At 41.0% G+C, this 26032-nt stretch overlaps 2 protein-coding genes across 6 annotated transcripts; both read right to left on the reverse strand.

Annotated features, from left to right (window-relative positions):
- Nucleotides 1-1916: 1916 nt before the first annotated feature.
- On the reverse strand, nucleotides 1917-10120 carry LOC144515119 (uncharacterized). The gene is given in 13 exon segments (XM_078245722.1): nucleotides 1917-3710; nucleotides 3853-4017; nucleotides 4110-4227; nucleotides 4315-4385; nucleotides 4497-4604; nucleotides 4695-4765; nucleotides 4866-4966; nucleotides 5053-5138; nucleotides 5269-5371; nucleotides 6609-6670; nucleotides 7608-7931; nucleotides 7933-8162; nucleotides 10001-10120. Coding segments are annotated over 12 exon segments (2523 nt in total). The 5' UTR covers nucleotides 7969-8162; nucleotides 10001-10120; the 3' UTR covers nucleotides 1917-2432.
- A 3215-nt stretch (nucleotides 10121-13335) lies between these two features.
- On the reverse strand, nucleotides 13336-24709 carry LOC144515133 (arfaptin-2-like). 5 transcript variants are annotated; one of them, XM_078245726.1, is made up of 10 exons: nucleotides 24493-24709; nucleotides 24181-24289; nucleotides 23437-23545; nucleotides 23096-23158; nucleotides 21256-21342; nucleotides 21012-21115; nucleotides 17360-17581; nucleotides 17116-17273; nucleotides 16813-16987; nucleotides 13336-14139 (listed from the first exon to the last, which is right to left on the reverse strand). In XM_078245726.1, the coding sequence occupies exons 2-10, from the start codon at nucleotides 24280-24282 to the stop codon at nucleotides 13984-13986; spliced, it is 1176 nt and encodes a 391-aa protein (XP_078101852.1). In that variant the 5' UTR covers nucleotides 24283-24289; nucleotides 24493-24709; the 3' UTR covers nucleotides 13336-13983. The 5 variants fall into 5 exon arrangements, with proteins under 5 accessions (XP_078101852.1, XP_078101850.1, XP_078101851.1 ...); XM_078245724.1 differs by having other exon boundaries at nucleotides 24405-24709; XM_078245725.1 differs by having other exon boundaries at nucleotides 24181-24309; nucleotides 24405-24709.
- Between the last annotated feature and the right edge of the window lie 1323 nt (nucleotides 24710-26032).

Consider the following 26032-nt stretch of genomic DNA (forward strand, 5'->3'; position numbering starts at 1 on the left):
TGTTAAATCCTATGCCTCATACTTTAAGGCCCCCGTTTTTCTAGCATTTTTAACTGTAAAAATGGAAATTCCTTTTAGAGTCTATGACGGAAGTGACATGAGAGGGTGCAGGAGAAGGCAAAGACACAGGGGGTGTCCTGTTTGTTCTGGTATGGATGTTCCAGTTATTTGGGTGGAGTCCGGTGGTGGCGATATAGGGGTTGGGATCAGGACACTTGATGAGTCTATTGGAATATGTAGGCTAATAATACAGGCTAGGATGTGTGTAGAAGGGAGAAATGGAAGTGCAAGAAATGGGTATTCGAAGAACAAAGCAATCAGCCCAAGCTATGGCTCAATGGATGGAGTGGGGGGATGGGTCAATAGATGCTCTAGGTAAAGATTAATGAGAAAGAGGATAACAGGAAGGCATGAATGATAAAAAGATGGCAACCTATTGTAATGTGGATGCGCTGTGTGAGGCTGCTGTGGAGGTGCAGGTGGTGGGGAGTATGTTGAGGGTGGGGCAACGGGTGAGAGGAAAACACAGTCATCTCTGGGTTTTATTCTGCAATGTGGGGTTGCCATGGAGACTGCTTCCATCGTAGTTTAGTCAAGATGGCTGTTGCAGTCTGGCAGCAGCAGCAGAGAGCAGGTCACACAACACATACTGGAGGTACCTCTTACTGCCAACACTGGGACTGAATAGCTAATAACATGGTTTGTAACATACTGAAGATGGAAGAATCCACATTTCTAACTATTTCATTAACATTTGTACATTATATAACATCATTACGATGGGTCAAATTTGCTAAGGCTGATTATTTTTTAATAGGTTATCCCTTATTGAAAAAAATAACCTTGGTTGCCTGTAGCAACTGATAGCTGCCTGATCCTGGTAATAGAAACCAGAAAACATAATACAATCAAATCATAGACAGCGTGTTACAGCAGACATATCACATTTCTAACAAATGATGTAACAATACAAATAATCATTATTATGGCCGGGGAGCTTTTCACTTTTAGTATGCTGCGTTATCACACAAACATTGTAGAGCTGTATGAATATGTTGTTTCTATTTGTGAATAAATGTGTAAAATAAAGATATAAATACTCTTAGTTGGAGAGCAGTTACCTTGACCCTTTACCTTACCCGATTCTCTTATATACTAAAAATGGGTATTCATCATTTTATACAGTCTATGTTATTCATACATATTTATTTACAACTCTTTCTGATTTGACAGTTACAAAGACCAATTTGACAACTCATGATTCAGTGACAACACTTACTTGTTTCTCTGTAATTTTGATAGCTATCCATCTTAGTCCTATAAATATTCAATGGCAAGAAAAATATAGAAAGCATTCAGATCACTCCAGGTGGTGTTGACATTAGAACAAAACTAAATAGGTCATTGTTACACTTCAGTCAGACAGCTGGACATAATCCTAAAACGCTTAATATTGTAACCCTGGTGTCAACTGCTAAGAGGTGCCAGTAGTTGAACTTTATATTTTGAAATCCTAGATCCTATTGGCACAAGCTGTGGCCTCACTGACCCCTTGTATCTGATCCTAGCTAGTGGAGACACTGGGGCCTTTCCTGGAGCAGTGTCCACGGGTAAATGCGGGGAGGCCGGTTTCCCTTCCATCATACAAGGCCAGCAGGTGTTGGCCCTTCAAGCACAGTAATCTCTTAATTTGAGATCAGCACCTTTCACTTTGACACCGAGAGTCTGTGGGTCAGCTCTGCTCAGATACAGGCTGCCTTTAGTAACACTGACCCATTTAAGCTCAAAACAATGGCTGAATTGAGCAAGACCCTGAAAGCATTCTCAACCGTATGCATTTTTGATGTGATTCTGTGACAACAGAAGGGGAAAAAAAGATATTCATCACTGTAAAACTGAAAAATAACAGTATTGAATTCAAGCATGCAGAGTAGTCTTTTATCAAAGTATCAAAAACCAGGATTTTACACAGTCTGAATTCTCTCACACTCATTGACTTTCTCAATACATTCTGCAAGGCTGTACAATTTCAATCCAGACAAAGAAAACACGCTGTATGTAATGTGTCCAACTGATGAGAGAATATTATCATCAGATAAACGTTTTACAGTGTGTGGTCCCACAGTTCTTTTGTTTACAAGGCAATGCACGGATCGCCTGGAAATCAACAACACCCATATTTTCTGAGCTACAGTTTACCATGTTACTGGTATATTCTGCCATCTAGTGGTACAACATACACAATGGCCTTTCCTCAACCTTTCCTTCTCCAACCACTTTCCTAAAACCGTCTCTCCTTTTCTTAACAAACTCCATATCAATTTACAAAGTAAATATAACACTACAGTACATCATCACCATGATGAGTTAATAACAAGTAACACTGCAGTCACATGTGCTTCCCTGACAATAAATTGTATATCTTTCAAAGCCTATACACCAGACCCAGGGCCCTTATGGGCAGTTTCCTTGCTGATCTGCTGTTTGCCCATGTCTCCAAGGCGTTTTAAAAAGCTAAAAAACAGCCCAGTGTTTTCAGTCTTAATCCATGAACTCTTGGGGGGAACACTTTCACTATTCCTCTGCACGTGGTTGCCTGTGGGCTCCAGTGATTTGCCCACTTCCTTTTGATCCACAAGACCTTCATCTGGAACATGGGTTACAGAAACATTTGGCTTGCTTTTCTTCTCTGCTGATGGAGAATTGTGGTCTGGAGCACCAGATTTTTCAATGTTGTGAGATACGTCAGTAAAGTCAAACACTTGTTCTGAGGGATTTTGTCCCGCACCCTCTGTTGGCAGTGTCCCCTTTTCTCTCGCCGCAGAATTAGGAGTTCTGATTGGGGTTTTAGCGAACAGATTATCTTCCTCTTCCTCAGTTTTAGGGACTACGGTAGAAAGAGTATGGCGCCGGACAAGGTTGGTTGAGGTGGATTGAGGATGGAGCAAAAATTGAACTAAATCCTGATTGGTTGGGTCTCCAGGATACCTCTCCGTGTCCTCATCGAAGGTGCGTTGACGAAGCAAAGTGTTAACTGGACCAGGAGATTTCTGATTCTCCAGAGAATAATCCCCGGATGAGACACTGCCACGGCTGTTCTGAAAGTGCAAAACCTTTTTAGATGCTTCGCGCAACTTTTGGGCCTCCTCTTCATTATTATCCTGTAGATCCTCCTCATTCCCATCAATGATGACTGAGAAAGATCTGCCTGCGGCGAAAATGCTGGTGGTCCTATGGGCTGGGTGCGCAGAACCTCTAGAGTCCTCTTTTCTGGAGGTTTTCACCACCTCTTCATGAGGAATGCCACCTTTTGCTTTGTTGTCCTCGCTATTAGACTGGGCTTTCTTTTGTGAAGAGTTCTCTGTGAGTTCAGCTGCTGAATTCCACTCTTTTCTGTCCATGTCCTCAGCTCTAAAAGAGCCTTTTTTTTTTTGATTTCCAGTGGGGAGGTTTGCCTGAGAGGTTATTTCTGATAGACTCCCATTGTTGGGGCTGCCACTCGTGGGGCTTCCATGAGTGGATGAGGACCATCCCGGTCTCCTCCGAGAGACACGTTTGGTAAGGAAGTTCTGTAGTACGGATTGCAATGCAACTTCATCCATTTCCTTGTCTCTACTGGAGCAGGTAGCTGTGGACCTGCGCTTGGTAACAGTCTGCAACCTGTCTTTGTGTCTCCGCTGCACCTCTGCCACCTCTCGAGCCTTGTTTTCCTGCAGAAAATCACATAGTTAATAGGGGTGCACGATTCAGAAAATGTCACCATTCGATATCGATTTTTAGGCTCAAGATTCAATTCAAAATCGATTCTTGGTTGTTTTTTGAATCTCAGCTAAGTACAGTACACTGGCTTACCTGCATGGCTCGCATAAATTTCTCACAAAAGGAGTTGAAAATGGAGCAGCACTCCTCCAGTTTGAACTTGTTTGGGGATTCACAGAAGTACTCCGCCACAGAGTCACTCACTGACTGCAATTGCTGAAGATCAATTTCGATTTCTGACAAGCAGACCTCGGCCTCCTGAATGGAGCCCAAATCAAAACATTAGAACATGCAATCGCACAAATATTCGCACAAACTGGACTCGATTCCTCAACAAAAGGCTTCCTCACCTTTAAAAAATCATACATCTGTGCCTTGAGGTCTTCTTGCTTCAAGGTGTCTGCTTTGGCATTTTGGACCTTCTTCACCTGCTTTTCAAACTCTGCTTCAATTTCCCCTTTATTCATTCTAAGAATAAAAGAGATACATTCTGATGGTACAGCAAAGAAAAAGAGGGTTCAAATATGCCGAGTGCCTGTAAAGGGGATTGTTTACCTTGCTGCAGTTTCAATGTGTTTGAGTTGGTCTGTAAAGTTAAGCAGCTCCACATCTGCCTTCTGAGCTTGCTGTGGTGAATATTAACGTTTGTATAAAAATCACATTTCACAAACATATCTTAAGATGCAGAAAAACAGACTCCACATTGCAATCAGATCAAAGTAATAAAAGCTACTTGCCATCACGACATAATGCATAAGATTCATTCCGGGTTTGTTTGCTTTGGTGTCCACTAACTTCAACAGAGAAGCCATTCGGAAGCCAATTGCACTGCCTGCATAGCCACCCTGAGATCAAATGAATAAAATGAGGCTCAGAGATGCACAAACACATAGGAAAGTCACCCAAGACTCCATTATACCATAATATACACTCACAGCATTCATGTAATTTCCGGTCTTCAGTACCAGGCGGATGACAGAATGGAGATGATCAGACTCCAACAGCTCTAAAAGAAGACACACATGGTGAAGTCTTAGTCAAAATGGGTTTACAACTCTACAGTATTTTTGACGAGTCTTATTAAAATCCAGGAAAACAAGCATTACCCTTTCCAGCTGCTGTCAGAGTGCATATGGATTCTTTCATTTCATGCATGAGGGGGAAAAATTCCTCTTTGAGCACCAAGCTGCTGAGACGCTCTCCATAGCTAACAGACACAGGGTTTCCATAATTAGTAAAATACCACTGACATTTAACAAATGCAATACATGGAATTACATTCAGGTAGCTCACCTGGGAATCTTGACCAGCATTAGCATGAACAGATCTGCTTCTGGGAGAGAAAAGTGGTCGCCCTTAAAACTGACCAGCTGCTTCTCCTGCCAGAACAAAAGCACAAGTCTTAAAACCAGATTGTGTTTTATGAAAATTACAAGCAACAAGGTTGGAAGATTTACAGAATACATTAGACACATTGATTACAAAAATGTAAGCTGCTGTCACAAGTACCTCTTCTTCATCTGGCAGCAGCTTGCACAGCTCCTTCAGTTTCCCAGAACCAAAACTGAGACTACTTCCTGATTTAATTTCGTCAATCATGACTTTCACAGGCCTGTGGAGTGAGGGGGAGAGACACACAGGGTTCAGATCTTGAGTCACTAATTATCTTGACGTTTTTGTCAAGGGTTAAGACTTCTCATGAGCAATGTGTGTCTTAAGTTAATACCGCACTTTTGCTTCTTGGAAAAAGTTGCGCTGCTGACACCAACATGCCTCAACCTGCTCAAATAGCTTCACAAAACAGCAACACGTCTGCTGTCAGGACATTCTAATGATTGAATATCCTTTACCAAGAAACATATTTGGAACAGAGGATAACAAAAACACGTAAACATGTTTGGAGACCAATATAGTAGTCAGAAGCACTGAATAGTTAGAGGAATAAGTTAATGATTATGTTGTTTTGCTGTTGCTGAAATCTGGGCAAACGTTTGAGGCCATCATTAACAGTTGTATAGTATTTATTTCCATTTCCTGTTAGATGTGTTTCGTATGCCAAATAGCCTTAGGCAATACATTTACATGACCTCTCATTATTTTTTTCACAGGGAGGTAACCTGTTGGAGCTGTAGAACAGTGTACCAGACCTGCCAGGACATGTTGGCCCAGGTTGGGGAGTATTAATCCTACACATGATCCGCAGTACAATCGCTCTGCGCTAGCTGTGCCATTGTTGTCCTTTGGGGAGAGCGGTGGAGACAACTCGGAGGAATCGCTCAAAATTGCAGAAGAGCGCTGCGCACAAAGTTCAAATTATTTCAACTTTGACCTCGTTGCCGCTGACCTTTCAAGACGCATCCAATGAGATAAAGAGGTAGCCAGAAGCGTTGATGATGTATACCAGCGCTGCGCTTGGCCTCTCAATGGCGCTTTTCCATTACATGGTACCTGCTCGACTCACCTCGACTCTACTCGCTTTTTGGTTTTCTGGCTGTGGCAACAACAACACACCTTCCACGTTCTGTGTGTGTGTCGCGTTAGGTCACGGCAGTTTACTGCAGCGCCGCTATGACGACCAGCCACGCTGAGGCGGTACTAAAATCTGCAATGGAAAACAGACGCACAGTGCGTCGATGCGAGTCGAGCAGGTACCATGTAATGGAAAAGTGTCTAGTGCCATATGCTCTGTGTCCTGCCTCGCAGTTTTACCGCTGATCATGTGTAGGCGGCTTCATGCGGTCATGTTCCAGAGTAATCTGCCTGCCTCATCCTGTGGGATTGTACAGTGGGACATGATGAAATAATTGTGCTAAACCAATCACACCTTAAGAGTACTACCACTGACTCACCGCTTGAATTGCTTCAGAAAAATTCCCATGTTCATGCTTCTCTTGGAGCTGAGGATGGAAACCTGGGAAGGAAAACAGAAAGACCTGGATATAATCAGCTAGTCATTTGCTAAGATAAATTAAACTATTGGTTTCACTACTGGCTTGGGTAGTGTCTTTTGTGTCAGCTTTCCAAGCAGAAGTTGATTCCAAAGGTTAAGGATTCTTTGAGTTGATTGTATTGAACAATTAGGACAAAGATACCTGTTTGTATCAGTGATACATTTTCTCAGTGTCTCTCTTGGGAAATGGGACATAGGTCAAAGTAAACATTAGAACACTTTAGTTAGACAAACGACACTGACTGATCTACAAAAGCAATGACAGTGAATAGATATGGTCTGGTTTAAGACTTGCCTTTAAATTAATGACAATAACTGCAGTTTATTACATACCGTAGCTCGAATAACGAGCACAAGTAGGCTACTAGAATAGTGCTGTGTGAGGACCCAACTATACCGTCCTTTAGCAAACAGAAATGAAGAATAATGAGACTCCACCCTTGTACGGAGTGATTCTAAATCAAAACACAATGTTCCCAAGACACATTATTACTGTTCTGGCAATACAATTTACAAATACATACATTATTTTTCTACTCTTACAAGGGAAGAGTTAAAAAAACGATGTTTCTAAAATATCATTATAGTCCCACTCCCTAAAACTCACATGTAATTTATGGAATATCTGGAATGAGCTCAACAGAGGAGAACTATATCTGATACAGTTTGCTGTTAGTACAGGTTTTTAGGTATACACATTGTTTCCCGTTTATCTCAACCACATACCTAAAATGAATAATCAATCCAGGTCTACAGGAGTTGAGATATGGAATCTCAGCATTACACAACAAATACTGTATACCAAACATTTCAATCTATTGCTACAAACCCTTGGGGTTAAAGTGTTACTCTGTTTCAGCTAAGTGTGACGCCTGTGTCCCGTGGCTGGAGAACTCACCATTACCCCTCCTGAAGCGGCAGTTGGCAGGCCCCTCAGACTCTGGCGGTTCAGGGCCTTGAGTTGTTGCTGGCCCTGCTTGTTGCTGAACAGCTCCTCCATGTGATCAGTGTCCAGTTCGTATTCCCCATCAGTCTTATCCGCTGTCCAGATGTTGTGCTTTCCTATAACACTGTGTTGAGGAAGGGTTTCCCAGTTGAAATTGCGCATCGTGGAGCGCCGGCGCGCTCCCTTGGCAATCAGGCCCGAGCCATGTAGGGATGGAGGGAGGCCCAGGGCTGGAGGTGGAGGTGGAGGTGGAGGTGGTGGAGGGGGGGGCGGGGGGTGGAGGAGGTGGTGGAGGACCTCCTGGTTGCATCATTTGTCAAGGAGCCCTCAGCAGGTTTGGGATGCGGTCATGGTCTCAGTCACACACACAGACGGGGTTTGAGTCTGTAAGGAATTTGCGGTAAAATATAAGCTGTTCTAAATGACTTGTTTTTATAGGATTGTGATGCAGCCGTTGTGTTGGAGGGACTTGTCCAAAATGTCGTCCGTTAGGATGATGCATTCAGACTGAAAGAAAGAGAACAGGGTGGAGACAGTTACAAACAAATCCCATGTAGCCTATGACTGTAGGGAACAGTGATTAGCAATGGATAAGGTATTCACTTTCTCCACCATTAAATAAATGACTGTAGTAGTGCTTCAAAGGGTTGTCAAAACATTATAATAATCTATGATACACAGAGATGGGAAGTAACAAAGTACAAATACTTTGTTACTGTACTCAAATAGATTTTTCAGATATTTTTACTTTACTATTTATTTTTGTGCCGACTTTTTACGGCTTTTTTAAGGTTTTGCTCCTTACATTTTTCACACAAATATCTGTACTTTCTACTCTTTACATTTTACAAAATTGGCTCGTTACTTTAGTTTCAAATAATTTCAGTGGAGTACCGTTATTATTTTTCCCGTCATCAATACCGAATTCAATCTAATTGGATGGGAATATACGTTTATACGCTTGACGCATCACTACAAGACGACTCGACAGATTCGGCGGCATTCATTTGCGACAAATCCTTGCGGTTTGATGGCGGTAACGTAAAATGGAGATCCCACAGATTCAGCAGACAAGCAGCAAGACATTCCCAATCATCCTTGGCCTTATCTGAGAGAGAGATGGTGAGATAGTAGGCATCAAGAATGACTCCTGACCAATGTGCTGCATAACTGGGGAAACTTCTTAATTAATGTATGTTTAGTAATTCATATTTTATCCTTTATTTTCTTTCCAGAAGCCATATTTGAGCACACACATACATGTAGATTCCTCTAAATGTTGAGGGGAAGATTAAAAAAAGAGAAACTGGATCTGTGAATTTTTACAGAATCACTATTGAATTCATATCTTGCTACTCAGTCAGAATCTTATTAACCTGGAGTCCCAGTCTCCGTCACAATAATCATACATGTGATGTTTTAGGCCTATTAGCAGGCATCCATTTAAAATGTAGGCAATGGCATATAAAAGAGCCTTTTCTCCATGTCCACTGAAGTTTCTCAGCTTGCACTCTTGCACTTTGAAGTACATTTCCAAGCCTGTACTTTGTTACTTTTACTTGAGTAAAGAAGTTAAATCAGTACTTCTATTTTTTAAACACACTTGAGTATGGGAAGTGAGTACTTTTGCCATCTCTAATGATACACTTTTGAATCATAATGCAGAAGCTAATCCAAATCTATCACACACAATTTACATGTTGTTATTTTGGCACTTTAGGCTACCATCAGTGTTGGGGAGTAATGGAATACATGTACCGGTGTTACCTATTCAGAATACAAATTATGAGTAACTGTATTCCACAGTATGCAGTTTGGGACTACAAATACAAAAATCTATCTGCTTGTTCAGGTACACATTCAGCCAGTTGGAACAGAAGAACACACCAGAATAGGCCTGTTTATTAAGCTGAATGTGATGGCCGCATTCTTACTTATAAAATGCAATTCAATGTGGAAGTAATCCAAGTATTCAGAATACGTTACTCAGATTGAGTAACGTAACGGAATACGTTACAAATGACATTTTTGGGCATGTATTCTGTACTCAGTAACGAACTACGTTTTGAAAGTATCATTCCCAACACTGGCTACCATACAGAAATGATTATTGAGCATATAAGCCTGTTTGGCAAAAACATTAATAAACATACCTCATTTTAAATAATAAAAGCTATGTAGCTTGTAAAGGTCTGGTGTTTAATTCGGCATCCAGTTAACCTGACCCACCTTAATCTTTGTTTAGATTTGTTACAGCGTTTGCTAATATACTAACATCATTATTATTATTATTATTATTATTATTATTATTATTATCAGATAAGGATCAGGAAGTAAAAACGTACCTTTGTGTTAGAGTCAGCTGCTGCCTCATTTTCCTGCGTGTCGCCTCTTTGTCCTATTCCTCCGTCGTGTAAGCAAAAGTAGAGCGTGACAACAACTTGACAGCGCGAGAGAAGTGTGTCGAAACTACCTGCGTGGAAAGGACACGCCCAAGTTAGAACGACGGCAACCATGGCCGCTCACACCTTCGCAGCAGGAGGGAGTAGATCCATGCTCAGGTGCTTCTGACATGTTGGCCGGAGTTTGTGGCCGCGCTGTGTTTTTCTGTCCAGCTGTCATGAAGTGTTCAGTCCACTGTTACACTAGACTCTTCCAGCGTGATAAAGAAAATTGATTTCTTAAAGGCGTTTGAAGCAGTCTAAGCATTTAATCACTCGCACCGTTAAAAACGTAGTCCGTTTTAGAGCACTTGTGTGCTGGTCCGTCTTATTGTTTTTGTTTTGTCAGCAGAAATATAGGCTCCAGCAAATAAATATCTAGATAGATAGGCCTACATGGTAAGTAATTAGTACAAAAAAAAAAAGTTTTTGAAAAAGTTCAAAAACAGGCCTACTTTGGTTAAACATTAAGCCATTTGACCAGCTCACACAATGTCATGTGTTTGAATGTGGTCTAATGGTCAGACTGACCTGTCAATTAACAGCAAGCACTTCAACTCTGCCCCAGAAATGATAAGTCCTTATGATAGCTATAATAACCGAAATGCATTTGTATGCAAATATTTTTTGGTCCTCACTATCAAATAGCCTACTGGACTCCTCATCTGCAGTAGCCTTCACCAAAAGGAGGTTGAGGGAAGAAATGTCTGCCTTCATTTTTAAGTCAGTTATTTGAGATTTTTGACAAATATCAGCTATTTGCCAAGTATTGCAATTGTTAAACATTTGAGGTTTGAGAGTATTTTTCAGACACAGATCATTTTGGCATGCTCATACTGTCACCAGTAGGCTACTGTGTAGACCTACGTGTTTAGTATTTTCAATAGTTTTGAAAAAAGTGTGCTGGAATTTGTGAAAAAAACCCATTATATTCTTACCTTACCCATTGTGGTTAGCCGTTTTGGTCCATTAATTAGACAACAAAACACAAACTTTCATCTGCTCCATTGTTTTATAGCCTAGCCTACAGCTAAAACGTCTGTTGTTTTGGGAATTAGACGGGTGTAATTGACAAAATATTGGCTTTTTACTCACGAAGGTTGAATGGCACTTCCAGTAACGCGCTTACATTCACGTACATTTAGTTGTCATGTGCAGCAAGGGCCGTTCAATCGTTTTCTTTATCGTTCCCAGTTTAGTATGCGCTATGTTGTAACCATATACTGTTCAAACTCTATTTTTAAAAACCCGACTCCACTACGCCGGTGTTTTCGAGTAATAGACCAGTCCTACCGAAACTATTCGGCATGTGAATAGATGCTAACAGGCTACAGGGGGCCGAGTTTCCCAGGGTTGGCGCTGTCGCTGCCTACCTGCTGCGACTGACTTATGTTTTATCTAATTCACGTAATTTGTTTTTGGCCGGGGATAGGCCTACACTGTGAAGTGTAAATTATAAGGTTTCTGTCAATATTTGTGTCATGCTTGTATGGTAAAAACATGTGATGCTATACATGACAAATGCATTCAGAGCTCTCCACCCCAGAGTTAATGCAGCCATGTTAATGATCTAGCCTGAAACTAAATCAGAGAGGCCAAGATACACAACAGTTAAAATGCATACAGTAGGCCACAGGATGTGATGGGTTTCTGTCAAACCCATCAAGTCTACGGTTGACAAAGTAGTGGGTGAACGTTGCTGATGATCACCAAGGAGCAAAACCAAGAAATTGCTGCCAAAATCACATTTTAGTAATCAACATACTTCAATGTACCTTCCTACAGTAAACTGAACTACACCTTCAAATGAGTGTCATTTGATGACTATGAAATAAGATAAGTAATGGAAAGCATGTTTGAGATATCAGATTGTATTATGTACATAATTAATGGGGCTATACAGTACATATAACATATAGCTATGTTCAGACTGCAGGCAAAAGTGGCCCAAATCTGATTTTTTTGGGGTCAAGTGACCAGGTCAGACTTCTTCAGAAGTAGTGTGAACACTCAAATCTTGCCCAGATCTGATTCCTTCCATATGTGGTCCTGAATCAGACCCAGGTCTGATTTTTTTCAATGTGGCCGCAGTGTGAACAACCAAGGAGGATTTGATGCGACTTTTACGTCAATCTACATTGACATTTGTCACAATTATGCGCCGGAGCACTGGGAGTTAACCCTAGACACAGACAGTACAATTAAAAACTTGACTAGGCCTACAACATGGAGAAGTGACGGAGCGAGTCAATGGAGGGAGAGGGAGCTGTTAGACCTAATTAGTGTACGGGGAGATACTTCAATTCAATCAAAACTAGAAGGATCATCCCATAACCGCTCCGTTTTTGAAAAAATAGCAAACGAAATGGAAGAACTGGGACACAGGAGAACGTGGCAGCACTGTAATAAATAAATAAGCAAAAATGCTGACGTCCTCCATAACCTCCCTAACTTTAGAGCAACAGCGTGCTGCGTCTGATGTCATTGTTATTGTTCTTTTGCGCATGCGGGTCAGTTCGAAACCCGCAAACAGTTCACACTGGAATCTGATATAGGCCACATTTTAAAAGGTCACGGGAACAGCCAAACAAAAAACGGATCTGAGCAAAAAATAAAAAATCTGAATTAAGCATTAAGACTTGCGGTGTGAACGTAGCCATATTGTTATATTGTCAGTTGTTTTCTGAGCTTCCCATATGAACTGACAGATGTGTGTCGACAGCACAGTTAAGTGAAACAAAACATCCAGCACATTTTATTGGAAATGCAGAACAAGACATCCGCCTGACTACAATTTAAAAGAAATGTACACAACGTACAGTGTTATGTCACAAACAGATAGACAGTAAATAAATAACAGAATAAGAGGAAAAAAAATGTACTCATACATTCTGTCCTTGAAGAGACACTGAAAAGTGTATTTTAACCTAGAGTACATGTATCCGGTGTTTCCATGGCTGTTTTAAAAATTGAGACTCTAAGGAGTCCCAGCAGCGTTTTTTTTTAGTTGTGCCTCCTATTAAAACCAATCAACCAATGACTGGCTGTGTGTTGCATTTTGTGTATTAGGTTAAAGAAAATTACAATATATATATATATATATATATATATATATATATATATATATATATATATATATATATATATATATATATATATATATATAAAATTTAAATATAATATATAAATTTAAATATATATATATATATATATATATAAATTTAAATATATATATTCCCTTCTATGCATTGTAAACTGACCATTCAGACAAGAATACCACAAGGCCATATTAGAAGAAAGTGGGATAACTATATCCTGATTATTTGATTTAATTCTGTAAAACTAAATTTGAAGAATATGGTTCAGTTGTGTATACCCAAGAGAAATAAAAAATACAATTTCAGAGTATATTTCATCATTCTTTTTTAACATCATCCCGCTAATTTGCTAATCTGATTTGTGGAATTCCTCCAACGTGATATATATATATCGCTTTAGACAACAAACAAAAACGACTAAATAATGCATGTGCAAAACTGCCAAGGGGTATCTCCACAATAGTAGACTATACTGTACATAAATAATAAGTGATATTCATGTAAATGATTGTGCTACCTAAAGAATGAGAAAGTAATAAAAGGTAATTTTGTGAATTAACAAGAAAATATAAATACAACTGAAACTGTTGTACCGTCTATGCAATACGTAAAACTGAAAAACATTACAAAAACAAAAATCTCATGTTTTTCTTTATCACTGGTCGCAATTGATCCTACAATATACTCTTTTTTTATACATTTCATTCTTGTCCATCTAAGCACAATGCCAAGTTCTTCAGTGACCAGCGTGTCCCTGTGCATCTCAAACAGCTGCACCCCAAGTGCTCTTTACTGCTCCTCCAGCCAGGATGGCTTGTCTGATCCTGGGGGCTTTAACTTAACATTGAACTGTATTAGAGTTTGTTCCAACTGCTCCTGGTTGCCAGCAAAGTAAGCTGAGATAGCATTGTGGAAGAGAAGCAGCTGCTTGTGCATAACCTTCACCTAGAAGAAGAAAAAAAAGAAGAGGGACATTCTGCCATTACAAACACAGTTTCAAGTGTTTACAGGAAAGTACAGCCCATGGACATCTATTCAAGCCATGTTTCGACACGAGGGGTTCTGGGGTCTTTTAAGGGAGTTTTCACACCTACCTCATTTGGTCCGGACTTTCGGACTTTTCAGTTTGATCCGAACCAAAATTACAGGTATGAAACCTCCCCTGGACCACGGTCCGGATCAAAAGACCAAATTTTGGTCCGATAAAAAGAGGTGGTCTCGGTCTGGTTCGTTTATAGTGTGATAGCCATTTTTTGGATGGTTCGGACTTTCGGACCAAATACAAGAAGCTCTGGCAGGCTCACCTTGTGTTACAAGACCGGGAAAGCTCCTTTAAGGAATAGCTCGGTGCTTAGTGTGTAGGCTACGTGAGAGAGTGTGTGACGGTGAATGTGCTCAGAGCAGACAGCTGTCGGCTATCACAGCTGAGAATACATCAGCAGTTTATTTGTTAAGCGGTAGTAAATGTACAGTGTAGGTTTCCGTTTGTCTCTGAATAAATGCTCCAGAAAGAAAGTTCCCAAAAACAGCCACGGCAGTAGGGGAGAGCAGCAGTCAGTTGAAAAAACTCCGACACAGAGAGAGGATACGAGAGGACGGGGAAGCCCGTCTACAAACCAATCAATTCTAAGTATCTGGAGACGCAGCTCACGCATGTGATGATGGCAGGACGTAGTTTTGTCATGTAGAGATCTTTAGTGCGCTTGCATAACTGCAGTGTGAAACCAAAACTTACTGGATCAAATGTATACAATGTAACAGAAACATGAACCTTGGTCCGGACCTTGGTTCGGACTTTCAGGTGTGAAAACGCCCTAAGACCCCAAAACTATTTTGAAGGAACTAGAAAGTTCCATCAGCCCATTGTTGTTTGCGTTTCCTCCGCAGTCTAAAGACCTGGGAATATTAGGCAAGTTAGGGTGCTTTCCCACGTGCGATTCAGGGGTGAAGTTGCCACATTGTTGCATTTTTCAGTTGGTTCAGTTAGTGTTCACACTGCATTTAAGCACACCAATCATTGTAAACAAATGTCAAATGCCCGAAACGGTCGCTGGTGTATTGGACAGAATATCAGAGTGAAACTCGCTTACACTTCTGGTCTCAGAAATAATAGAACAACACCAAATTTATGCGGCCTTGGGTTTTTCTGGTTTTGCTTTAGTGTTTGTTATATTTTAGAAGAAGCTGACAGACAGAGAATGAAGGAGAGGGTGACCATGATGAGAGGGAGATTATGATGTGTTGTGACACAGACAATGAGTGAGCTATGGTCATAATAAACTATGGTTACCATCCCTTAAACCATATATAAGTCCGTAAATGGTGTGCAAGGTTGAAATTGCAGGCTAGTAAATGCACTGTATTTTTGCACTTGGAAGTGAACCAAGACAAGAAAGCAATGACAAATTTAAATGCATCACAACAATGTGTGTCTATCTGTTCTAAATATAATTTACTAACTTGCTGATTTTTTTCCTCATTCAGAATGCTATCCAAAATCAATTTTGAGTGGGTCTTTTTTTTTAAAGGAGTAACCCACCTTCCACCTCCTCAAGTCTGTTTCACCTCCGACCACACCCAGCATCCCTGGTGCTTGTGGTTGGGTGTGGTCAGAGGTGTGTGCACTGTTGTTGTGTATCTGTACCCACTCCCAACAGTGAGGCCATGGGGTCCAGTGGAGATCAGCAAAAACAAGATTTCAGGAGGTATTAAAGGGGACGTATTATGTGTTTCCGTGTTTTCTGTCATATCTACAATGTTATAAAGTTGGATTTTCAGATAGTTTTTCAAATAATGAGGTAAACGTATTTTAGACAAATCCCTGTGAGCTGAAACGTTCAGATTTCCAACTATTCTGACAGTTTTTTCTACTCTTGGCTAAGTGTTACGCAACTCTAAGCCTGCCTGCTATGACTGGTCATCTGCTCCAAGTAGGCAGGACTGGAGTGTTTTTTTTTTTGTTTTTTTTTTAAATATATCATCTTGGCTGCCAGTATCGTTAAATTCTCCCTTATTCCTGGTCACATTACTCCTGAAACATGTTCTGTTGGTAGTATTTGGTTTAAAAGCCTTTATTTTGACTGTAGAAATGGTTGCTATTGGCTATTAAGTATCCACTGCTAACTATAGTAGCTACATGGCTAACGGCAGTAAACAATGTCATCTGGGCTGCAAATGTTGTCAAATTCTCCCCAATTCCGGGTCACATTCCTGCTGAAACATGTCCGATTGGGTAGTGTTTGGTTCAGAAGCCTTTATCTGCGATTTTTGACGGTAGAAAGTGCTGCTTTGTTCCACTACAATCTAACATTAGCATACTGCTAACTATTAAGCAGCTACATGCTAACATAACATGGCTGTAATCTTGGCCAATGCTGATCATTTCTCCCCAAATTCTCATCACATCAATCAGAGCAGACTAGGCTTTTTCGGGAGGAGGGCTTAAAGAGACAGGCGCTCCTTAACATTTACTTTAACATTAAAGCATGTAAACATGTTTTAGTACAAAACACAAAATGCAAGTATAATCCTGAAAATGCTATATAATAGTTGCCCTTTAAGTTACTCTTTAATTATGCGGACATTTTGAAAGAAAATAGAAAATTGTGAACCACAAACCTTGTTTTCTTCCAGGAATTTGAGCTTGATGGTGACGTCACTACGCAGCCTTTCATATTTGTCTCTGTGGATCTGGTAATCATGCTGAGCCATCTCAATGCGGACCATGGTAGCTGCATCCCGAGGGCCCAAACTCAACTCCTCCAGATCAGACCGATAGGCATCAAACTCAAGTCTGCACGCAAAAAAAACAAACAAAAAACAAACATTCAGGCTGTCACAGACTCTCATTCCCTAGGTGTTCACCATACAGGAATTCAGATCATATTCCACAACTCCACACAGGATGTCAGGGTTTGTTACCTTGCGTTTTCATACAGCTTAATGGTCAACAGAGTATCCTCCATTGTTTTGTTGACCAGGGTGTCGATACTGGACACAAAGAAACTGATGGCACCAAGCAGAGCCTCGCCATTCTTACACAACAGCTTCTGTGTTTCTGCGTTATACCCAAACTCGTCCTGCAGAGAGAAACACATACATTTTACCTGCTGACGTAGATTCCATGTGACATCACACAGGGAGCTCTTGCAATACTGTACAGTACCTGCAACTCTGGGGACTTCTGGCTGAGGTCAGTGAAGGTGTCTCCTAAAGCCTGTTGTGTCTGCACCATGCTTTGAAAATGACTGGTGAGTGCAGTGGCCAGTCTTAGGATGTGTTCATACTTGTTCTTGGTCTCTCTCAACACGTCAATCTGAGCTTCCAGTTCCAGGTCTACTGTTCGTGAACCTCGGCCAAACCTCTCGGAGAACATCTGCTTTGTACACTGCATGGTGGATATGGACAGAGATTACAATAGACGTAGCGTTAGGGTTGCACAATATTGACAAAATGTAATATTGCGATATCGATTATGAATATTGCGATATCGATATTAATTTCAATATTTTTAAAACATATGTAAAATTACTAAACGTATGGGAAAACGCATCAAAACAGATTCATGACAAATAAAACAAGTGTTCTTACAACACAAGGGTTATTTCAACTGACAGTCATATTGGACTGGTCCAACACGAATAAATAAATAAGGACCATGTCTACAGAACAGGACATACTGGTTGGACAGTATAAAATATATAAATAAAGAGAATATCTACAGAACAGGACATATTTTACTGGTTGGACAGTATAACATATATAAATAAGGACCATGTCTACAGAACAGGACATATTTTACTGGTTGTACAGAATAAAATATATAAATAAGGACCATGTCTACAGAACAGGACATATTTTACTGGTTGTACAGTATAAAATATATAAATAAAGAGAATGTCTACAGAACAGGACATATTAGAAACAATAAATATTAAAAAAAATATTGCATACTTATCGCGACACTTTCAATATAATATTGTGCAACGTGATATTGCGATAGCGATATTGAGTCGATATATCATGCACCCCTACCCAGCGTCAAGAGAATCTGATGAACTTGTTCTGGTAGTACAAGAACATGTAGTCTGATCGACTGAAAAACGCACGTGGAAGTGGTCACAGTTGAAAAAACTAAAAGATTGCCTTTACAATGAAGTCATATACAGTAATAATATATGGTAATACAGGCAATATACTTAAAGCTGCGATAGGCAGTATCTTTTTGGTGTCATTGGGCAAAGATTCCATAACAACCTTTTAGCATATTGTTATTCAATTCGTCGGAGAGAAAACTAGACTTCTGCACCTCCACTTGGCTCTGTTGTCAGGCTTTAGAATAATCTAGCCACGGGAGACTTTGGACAATCACAGGTCATTAGAGAGAGAGAGAGAGAGAGAGAGAGAGAGAGAGAGAGAGAGAGAGAGAGAGACAGACAGACAGACAGACAGACAGACAGAGAGAGAGAGAGAGAGATCCTATTGGCTGCAGGAAGAGACCTCACTCTACTTTTTTCCCCACTTTCTACCTACTGCAGCTGATACACACACATATATACATACAGCTAAACCTGATATAGTAAAAATAGGGATATGCTTTATACCAAAGGATACCCACAATGTCCACATGTATTTTAAATGTCTCTTGAATGCTATACACAATACACGAGTTTATGCGGGTAAAGGCCGTCACACACCGGGGGCGTGACGAACAAACGACATGAAAATGAGAAATAATCTGCTGCGAATATTTCGCATCAAAACTATTCATGTCATAGATTTTCGGATATTCACGGCAGCTCATCTACCATGTCGGTGGCACAGCTTGAGTTCCTTTCGGAGACGCAGCTGAAGAGAGGGAGAAAGTGACTGCAGAAGCTTTGTGAGCAGAAGGGAGAGAGATATCGGAGCAGGGGGGAATTAACAGCTGGGAAGATATCATGTAAATGTACAGTAGCTAGAGTCTGCAGTTTGAGCACAAATAAATGCTGCCTTTGTCAAGGTTGAAAGGCGTAATAAAGTTTGCCGTCTGTCCCATAGACAGCAAAAGAATGGACAGAGCGACGCGATAGACTTCGACGGAGACCAGTGAAGTCACTTTTCCGGTGATGGCTGAGCGTTACTGAGCAGCCTCCAACTGAGCTTGAAGACGTAGATGTGACGTGAGCAACCTGTCTGAAAGTTGGAAGTCTTCTGGTAGCTGTGCCAAGACAAATCTCAATCATTCCCAATCTTGCAGAGACGGAGAGCGTCAGAGGTGCGGGAACTAGGGGTGCTGCAGCACCCCCTGTTGGCAAACTGCGATGACAATAAAATGATATATGAATATCTCTGGTTGTTGTTTCTGTTCCACGACATTTTGTATGTCATGTTTGGGGTGTGGGATGAAGAGAGGGATAATTTTAGTAATTATTGTATCAGCTCTACATCCGCAAACAAGATGGCTTTTCACCGAGGTGGAGCAGCTGATCCACTTGTGCCTCTGTTTACCAGTGTCTACGGGTGGCTCTGAAAGGTCTTTCTCAGCTCTTCACCACCTGAAAACCTGGCTCCATAGCACTATCACTCAGAGGAGACTTTCACACATGGCACTGCTTCACGTCCACAAAGACATTTTGGATGATCTGGAGATTCAGGGTCTCATGGCAGAGTTTGTTAGCCGAACTTCAGAGCAAATCTACGTTTTGGTGTACCAAAATCATTGTAAAGGTAGAGACACGGTGTCTTACATCTCTGCGTCTTTTTCCTGCCGCCGTGCAGGCCCAGATGGTAGCCTACATTTAGCCTAGTATGTTTGTGATTTATGTATGCCTATTATAAAGAAACAAATAGTCTGTAACTTTTTAGAATTTGTCACATACTGTCGGAAAAGAAAGATTTAGCATAGTCTGTCTTTGTGGCACTTAGGCCTTTTTTTGGCTGTTAGTTCTTATGAACACTTAATTTACTTGTGGTTGTTTTAAAATAAACATACATTGTCATCTAGACAACCGATTTCTCCCCCCCCCCCCCGCCAGCTACAGCGAAAATGACTTCCGGCGCGTCTGGAGAGCGTAGGTATATGGGAGATAACATAGGCAGATGCTAATTATTGCTAACTAAAATGCTAGTTAACATTTGTAAATGAACTTAAACAGCTAAGTCCAAAGTCCAAACTGCCTGCGAGCTTCTCCTGTACTATACGGTAATTCATCTACTGTGTGACAGAAAGTCGCGTGGTTATGACACAATCGTTAGCCTATTTTTATAAAAACGTCTGCTACGGAGCCATAACGTGAGATACAAGGTAATGGAGCCTTTTATACATTGTCGTGTTTCTTTAGAAATAAACAACGGACAAATAGAGTCTTTAAATGCTTCAGATGTAAAGTTATTCGCTGTCAAAGTGACGCCAAAACGAATGGCAGTCAATGGAATGCTAACGGGAGGTGATGGCTTGTTAGCCTCAGAATTCCCCCATAGGAGGTACGCTTTCCGGATGCTCGCTTACCCCCTTGGTCTGTACGGTGGCAGTCTATGGTTCGGACAGCAGCCTCGGTGTTGTATTACGATCCTTGTAAATAAACAACATAACGTGATTGGTTGATATCTTTAACGCTCAGAAAAATCAGCCTTGTTTTGAAAAAAAATGATGCCGCTTTATTAAAAGTACTCGTGACAAAAACAACGGTTCGAAAAAAATATCACATTGACGTTCAAATCAATCGCACGAAAAAAAACGTCCCCGGTGTGTAAAGACCTTAGTGCAAAGAGTGATGAAAGGACGAACATATCCATTTCATCAGCTTATGGTAAAGTGGTAACACAGTGCACAATACCTTATACGTGTTTATCCCCCATTTCTTTACACTGTCCAATTTCTCCACTGCCACACCACGAGAAACTTCTTCAGTGGAATTACCAGTGTTATTGTTCGACGACCCTAACAGAGGGAAAAAAAGAACAATATACACTCTAATGCATGATATCCTGTCAAAGTTTACATGGCAGAGGTTTCATGAATTGCATGGGCCATGACAATGAGTGAGGACGGTGTGGACATGGTGATGAGCCTGGTGGTACCTGGATGCTGGTTTGGGTGTTGGGCAAGTCGACTGGCTGCAGATTGGCTGTAAGGCAAGCCAACGCCCCTGGATTTCATGCGAATGTCTGAAATGAGCGTGATGATGATAAAGAGTGAGGATGAGGAAAAGGGCATAGAGTGAAATGTGGCAGTAAAGTGTGGCAGTAAGATAGGCAGCTGAACAGCAGAGTATGTAAACTGAAAGACAAATGTTAGGCTCTATGGTGGATGATAAATGATAATTTGGAGTTAAATGGCTTTTTATAAATAACCCACCATGCAGGTTTCTCATGCAGAAGAAAGGGATTTATAAAAAGATGAAAATGGAATAAATGGGATGCGTGGAACAACCCAAAAATGGCAAAACAGTCATCCAAAGTGCATTTTACAGTACAAAAGAGGACACTGTTATTAGACAATACAACATTTAATTAAAGGTCCTATGACATGCTGCTTTTTTGATGCTTTTATATAGGCCTTAGTGGTCCCCTAATACTGTATCTGAAGTCTCTTTTATATAGGCCTTAGTGGTCCCCTAATACTGTATCTGAAGTCTCTTTTATATAGGCCTTAGTGGTCCCCCTAATACTGTATCTGAAGTCTCTTTTATATAGACCTTAGTGGTCCCCCTAATACTGTATCTGAAGTCTCTTTTATATAGACCTTAGTGGTCCCCTAATACTGTATCTGAAGTCTCTTTTATATAGGCCTTAGTGGTCCCCCTAATACTGTATCTGAAGTCTCTTTTATATAGGCCTTAGTGGTCCCCTAATACTGTATCTGAAGTCTCTTTTATATAGGCCTTAGTGGTCCCCTAATACTGTATCTGAAGTCTCTTTTATATAGACCTTAGTGGTCCCCCTAATACTGTATCTGAAGTCTCTTTTATATAGACCTTAGTGGTCCCCTAATACTGTATCTGAAGTCTCTTTTATATAGGCCTTAGTGGTCCCCTAATACTGTATCTGAAGTCTCTTTTATATAGGCCTTAGTGGTCCCCTAATACTGTATCTGAAGTCTCTTTTATATAGGCCTTAGTGGTCCCCTAATACTGTATCTGAAGTCTCTTTTATATAGGCCTTAGTGGTCCCCTAATACTGTATCTGAAGTCTCTTTTATATAGACCTTAGTGGTCCCCTAATACTGTATCTGAAGTCTCTTTCCAGAAATTCAGCCTTGGTGCAGAATTACAGCCACTAGAGCCAGTCCCACAATGAGCTTTCCTTAGGATGTGCCATTTCTGTGTCTGTAGCTTTAAATACTATTGAGGAGGAGAGAGGGGGGGACAAGGTGGAGGGTGGGGGTGTGGCCTTGACCAACTGCCATGCTTCGCTTGTTTTCAAGCCATGATGTCTCTCTCTCTCTCTCATGGGTGGGCCAATTTCTCTGGCCGGGCAAAGCAGAGAAAGAGGAGGTAACCTTTCCCCTTATGACATCATAAAGGGAAGATTCCAGATCGGCCCATCTGAGCTTTCATTTTCTCAAAGGCAGAGCAGGATACCCAGGGCTCGGTTTACACCTATCGCCATTTCTATCTACTGGGGGACCATAGGCAGGCTGGGGGAACTCATATTAATGTTAAAAAACCTCATAAAGTGAAATGTTCATGCCATGGGACCTTTAAAGTGACAGCCCTATAGTATCAGGTTAGTGCATCCCTAATTTTTAAAACTGCCAAAACATTTCTTGTTGCTGAAGCTGTGAGTTGAAGAGGTACAAGCAAGGTTGCATACAACTCCCTCAGTCAAGCAATATCAAAACCTCTTATACGGGCCATAGACCAACATATGAAGGTTAACTTAGAAACCCCAAAAAAGGGTGGTCAGAATACACAGCCACCTGGTCCGGGTGCAGGGGCTCGTCTTCTGTCCAGATACTCAGGGTTGAAGCGAACTGCAGGCCCTATGGGATACGGATGTTTGTAACGTGAACCAGGAGCCGAGAGGTCAGCAACTCACTAGTGACACATCAAAATACAAGGAGGAAGAGCTCTCGCTATGGTTTCTTAAAGGGGTATTAGGTATCGACCTCTTTCACTGAAGGATTGCAACAACATTGACAGCTCTCTGGCACAGCGCATTGCAGTCTGCACAGCCTGTTGGGGGGGGGGGCACAAACTGTGTCTGTAAGAATAAACAACAAATCCTGTAAAGGATGACAATCAGGTTTTCTAACAGTACCTTTGATGGTGCTGGTGGGAATGATGCCCCCTGCAGGTCCTCCATAACCTCCTGAGACAATGCTGGTTTCATTCAGGTTGGGTCCAGACACCATCACCTGCTGCAAATCCTGATGGATTTACAACATATTGTTAATAAATATGGTTTAGAAGAAGGCATTAACGATTATCACATTTGAGGGCCCGGACACTTTATCTAACATGATCAACTTAAAGTATCTCTCATTCAAAATTGTTGATATTATAAATAGTTGTACAAGTTGCCATATTCCAAAATTAAAATATGAAACAACGTTTTGTGTTTAAATGTAAAGAAGCAATGCAGTTTTTTTTGTCACATTTTCTCAACTGAAACTAAGTGATCCAAGTCAACCTGCACACATGACATAACAGCATAACATACTGTCCCACACCAACAAATCTACATTACAGTTATGCATGTTATTGACTGCTTGTCATGCAAGCATCCTATCCCAATTAATGTCAAGCGTACTCACTCTCCATGCTCACAACGCACCATTCCCAGTTGCAGGTATTGATGGTGATATTGGTATAGCTACAGTACGTTACATAGCTGCAGGCCTGTGTATGGTTAGATAACAGCTGGCCTAACCAGCCTCAGTCCTAGACTGTGCTATAATGTGAAAAGGGATAGAGAACCACAAACTGAGCACAACATGCCAAAAACATATTAAGTAAAATGACATAGTCAGTGAGATGATGAGAGAAAATGTGACTAACTGACCTGCTCCAGGCTGTCATCCTCTGGCAGAGGTCCTGTGTCTCCATTGCTGTTAATGGGGATCTCCATGGTAGCAGCCTTGCTCATGATACTGTCTGCCATCATTTAATCTCTGCAAGATAGCACCAAACCCTGACAGATAAGGATGTTATCATGTTTGCAGTGTGACAAAATGATAATCACACAGCGTTCTAGTACACATCGACACAAAATAACAGCTTGCTTACATTGATGCTAACGCGGCTGGCTAATCTCAGCGGTGCTGATGTGGCCGCTAGTGAGCTAATGTTACTACTTGACAGCTAGCTTCCTCACCACTGAAGCAAACCTCAAGTCCAGTCGTCCGAAGGAGAAACAAGCCGTTGTTTGCACAGACAGCAGCCTTGAAATACAATATAAGTTCAACGGAAAAGCACCGTTGTTTTTTTGTTTTTTAATTATTATTAAATGCTAAATCCATGATTTTTCTCCCTGCAACGTTCACGTTATCTGCCAGCTTCCATGTAATTCAGCCAGAAAATCCCTGCATCCAGCCAGCACACAGCTTTAGTAGTATCACTTCGAAATAAAAGTTTGTGTTACTTTTATTCTACTGCAAGTCACATGGCTGGCTTTTAAAAGTAAATCACTTCGTGTAAAAGCTATAATGTATACTGTTTAGTGGGTGTTCTTTGACAAATGAGAGGCTGGAAGGGTATGCTGTGAATTGATGCTCTTATTTTGAAGGATAATATTATCGTAGCATCATCCTCCCCCGCTCCGTCTTCCACGTAGTGCAGTGCTGACGTAGCTGTAGCTTTATCCCTGCTTACTGCTGGCTGCAGTCAGTGCTATCCTGGCACTGTCCTGAAGATGTCACTAACAGCTCACTGACTAGTGAAAAGAAAAGCTGACATGTCAAACATCCAGTAACTCTCTATCAGTAACTCGATTAAGGCGCTGGCCCTCTAAAATGCTGTGTATTAATCATTAGAAGGCAGGTTGTTGCGTACTGCCTGTTACATTGATTGCTGTATCTCTTGAAATCAAACTGTATAAATAGAGTGGTTTGTTTTTAGATGTGAAAGGCCTCGAGATAGACCTCACCCTAGTAAACTGACCACACTTCCAATTATTTGCCTCATTTGTTTCAATCAGGGATGCGAGGGGAGTGCACATGGTTTCCAAATGTAGAAGTTTTGCTGTAATTACTCCAGGTCTGAACAGAGAACCAGGCCCTCACACCCACCCCCAATGGATTCCTACAGTGAAATAGATAATTATCCTTGATGTGCTGATTTCCTACAAGAGACATATTTTCCAAACATCTAAAGTCTCATGTTGAGAGCCCCATCGAACATCATCGTCCTCCTGCTTTTTCCTCAGGCTTCTGCATTGCATCCCAAAGATCAAAGACAACAACATGGCAAATGATGAAGCTGGGCTAGTCATGTTTCCCCCTTAATCAACAAATCAACATGTCAAAGGTTATTTGACTGGCATGATACGGGTTCTGCTTTTGATCCTTGATCCTGTCAAAATTCATAGAGTATAATGTCGGACAAGGTATGCGCTGCTGCACCTTATACAAACATGTTCACATTCTCAATCATCCAGTTTATAAGATATCTTGAAGTATGTAGAGAAGCAGCAAAGTAGAATCTAAAAGTCAAAGGAAAGTGCTTTTCGGATTATCGAAAAAGTGTCTGCAAAATGTTTTCCGTCGCGACAAGCATGTCCACTTCACACTACAATTGGCCAGGTGTGAGGAGATAAGACAGTATGCAGGTTTTTTGAAACTCTAGTTCCATTCCTTTTTGAAAGTGCAAACAAGTGCGACACCATGAATACCTTTGAGAAAAGACTATCCCACTGT

Source organism: Sander vitreus, chromosome 3 (genome assembly GCF_031162955.1).
Source record: "Sander vitreus isolate 19-12246 chromosome 3, sanVit1, whole genome shotgun sequence".
Taxonomy (NCBI): domain Eukaryota; kingdom Metazoa; phylum Chordata; class Actinopteri; order Perciformes; family Percidae; genus Sander; species Sander vitreus.

What these genes read in the sequence shown, in the direction of transcription:
- LOC144515133 (XM_078245726.1), bottom strand. Translation starts at nt 24,282, where the DNA reads ATGATGGCAGACAGTATCATGAGCAAGGCTGCTACCATGGAGATCCCC. An exon ending in AAGCTGTATGAAAACGCAAG is followed by an intron (nt 16,988 to 17,115) that starts GTAACAAACCCT and finishes TTTTGCGTGCAG; the next exon opens with ACTTGAGTTTGATGCCTATC. An exon ending in AATTCCTGGAAGAAAACAAG is followed by an intron (nt 14,140 to 16,812) that starts GTTTGTGGTTCA and finishes TTCTTCTTCTAG; the next exon opens with GTGAAGGTTATGCACAAGCA.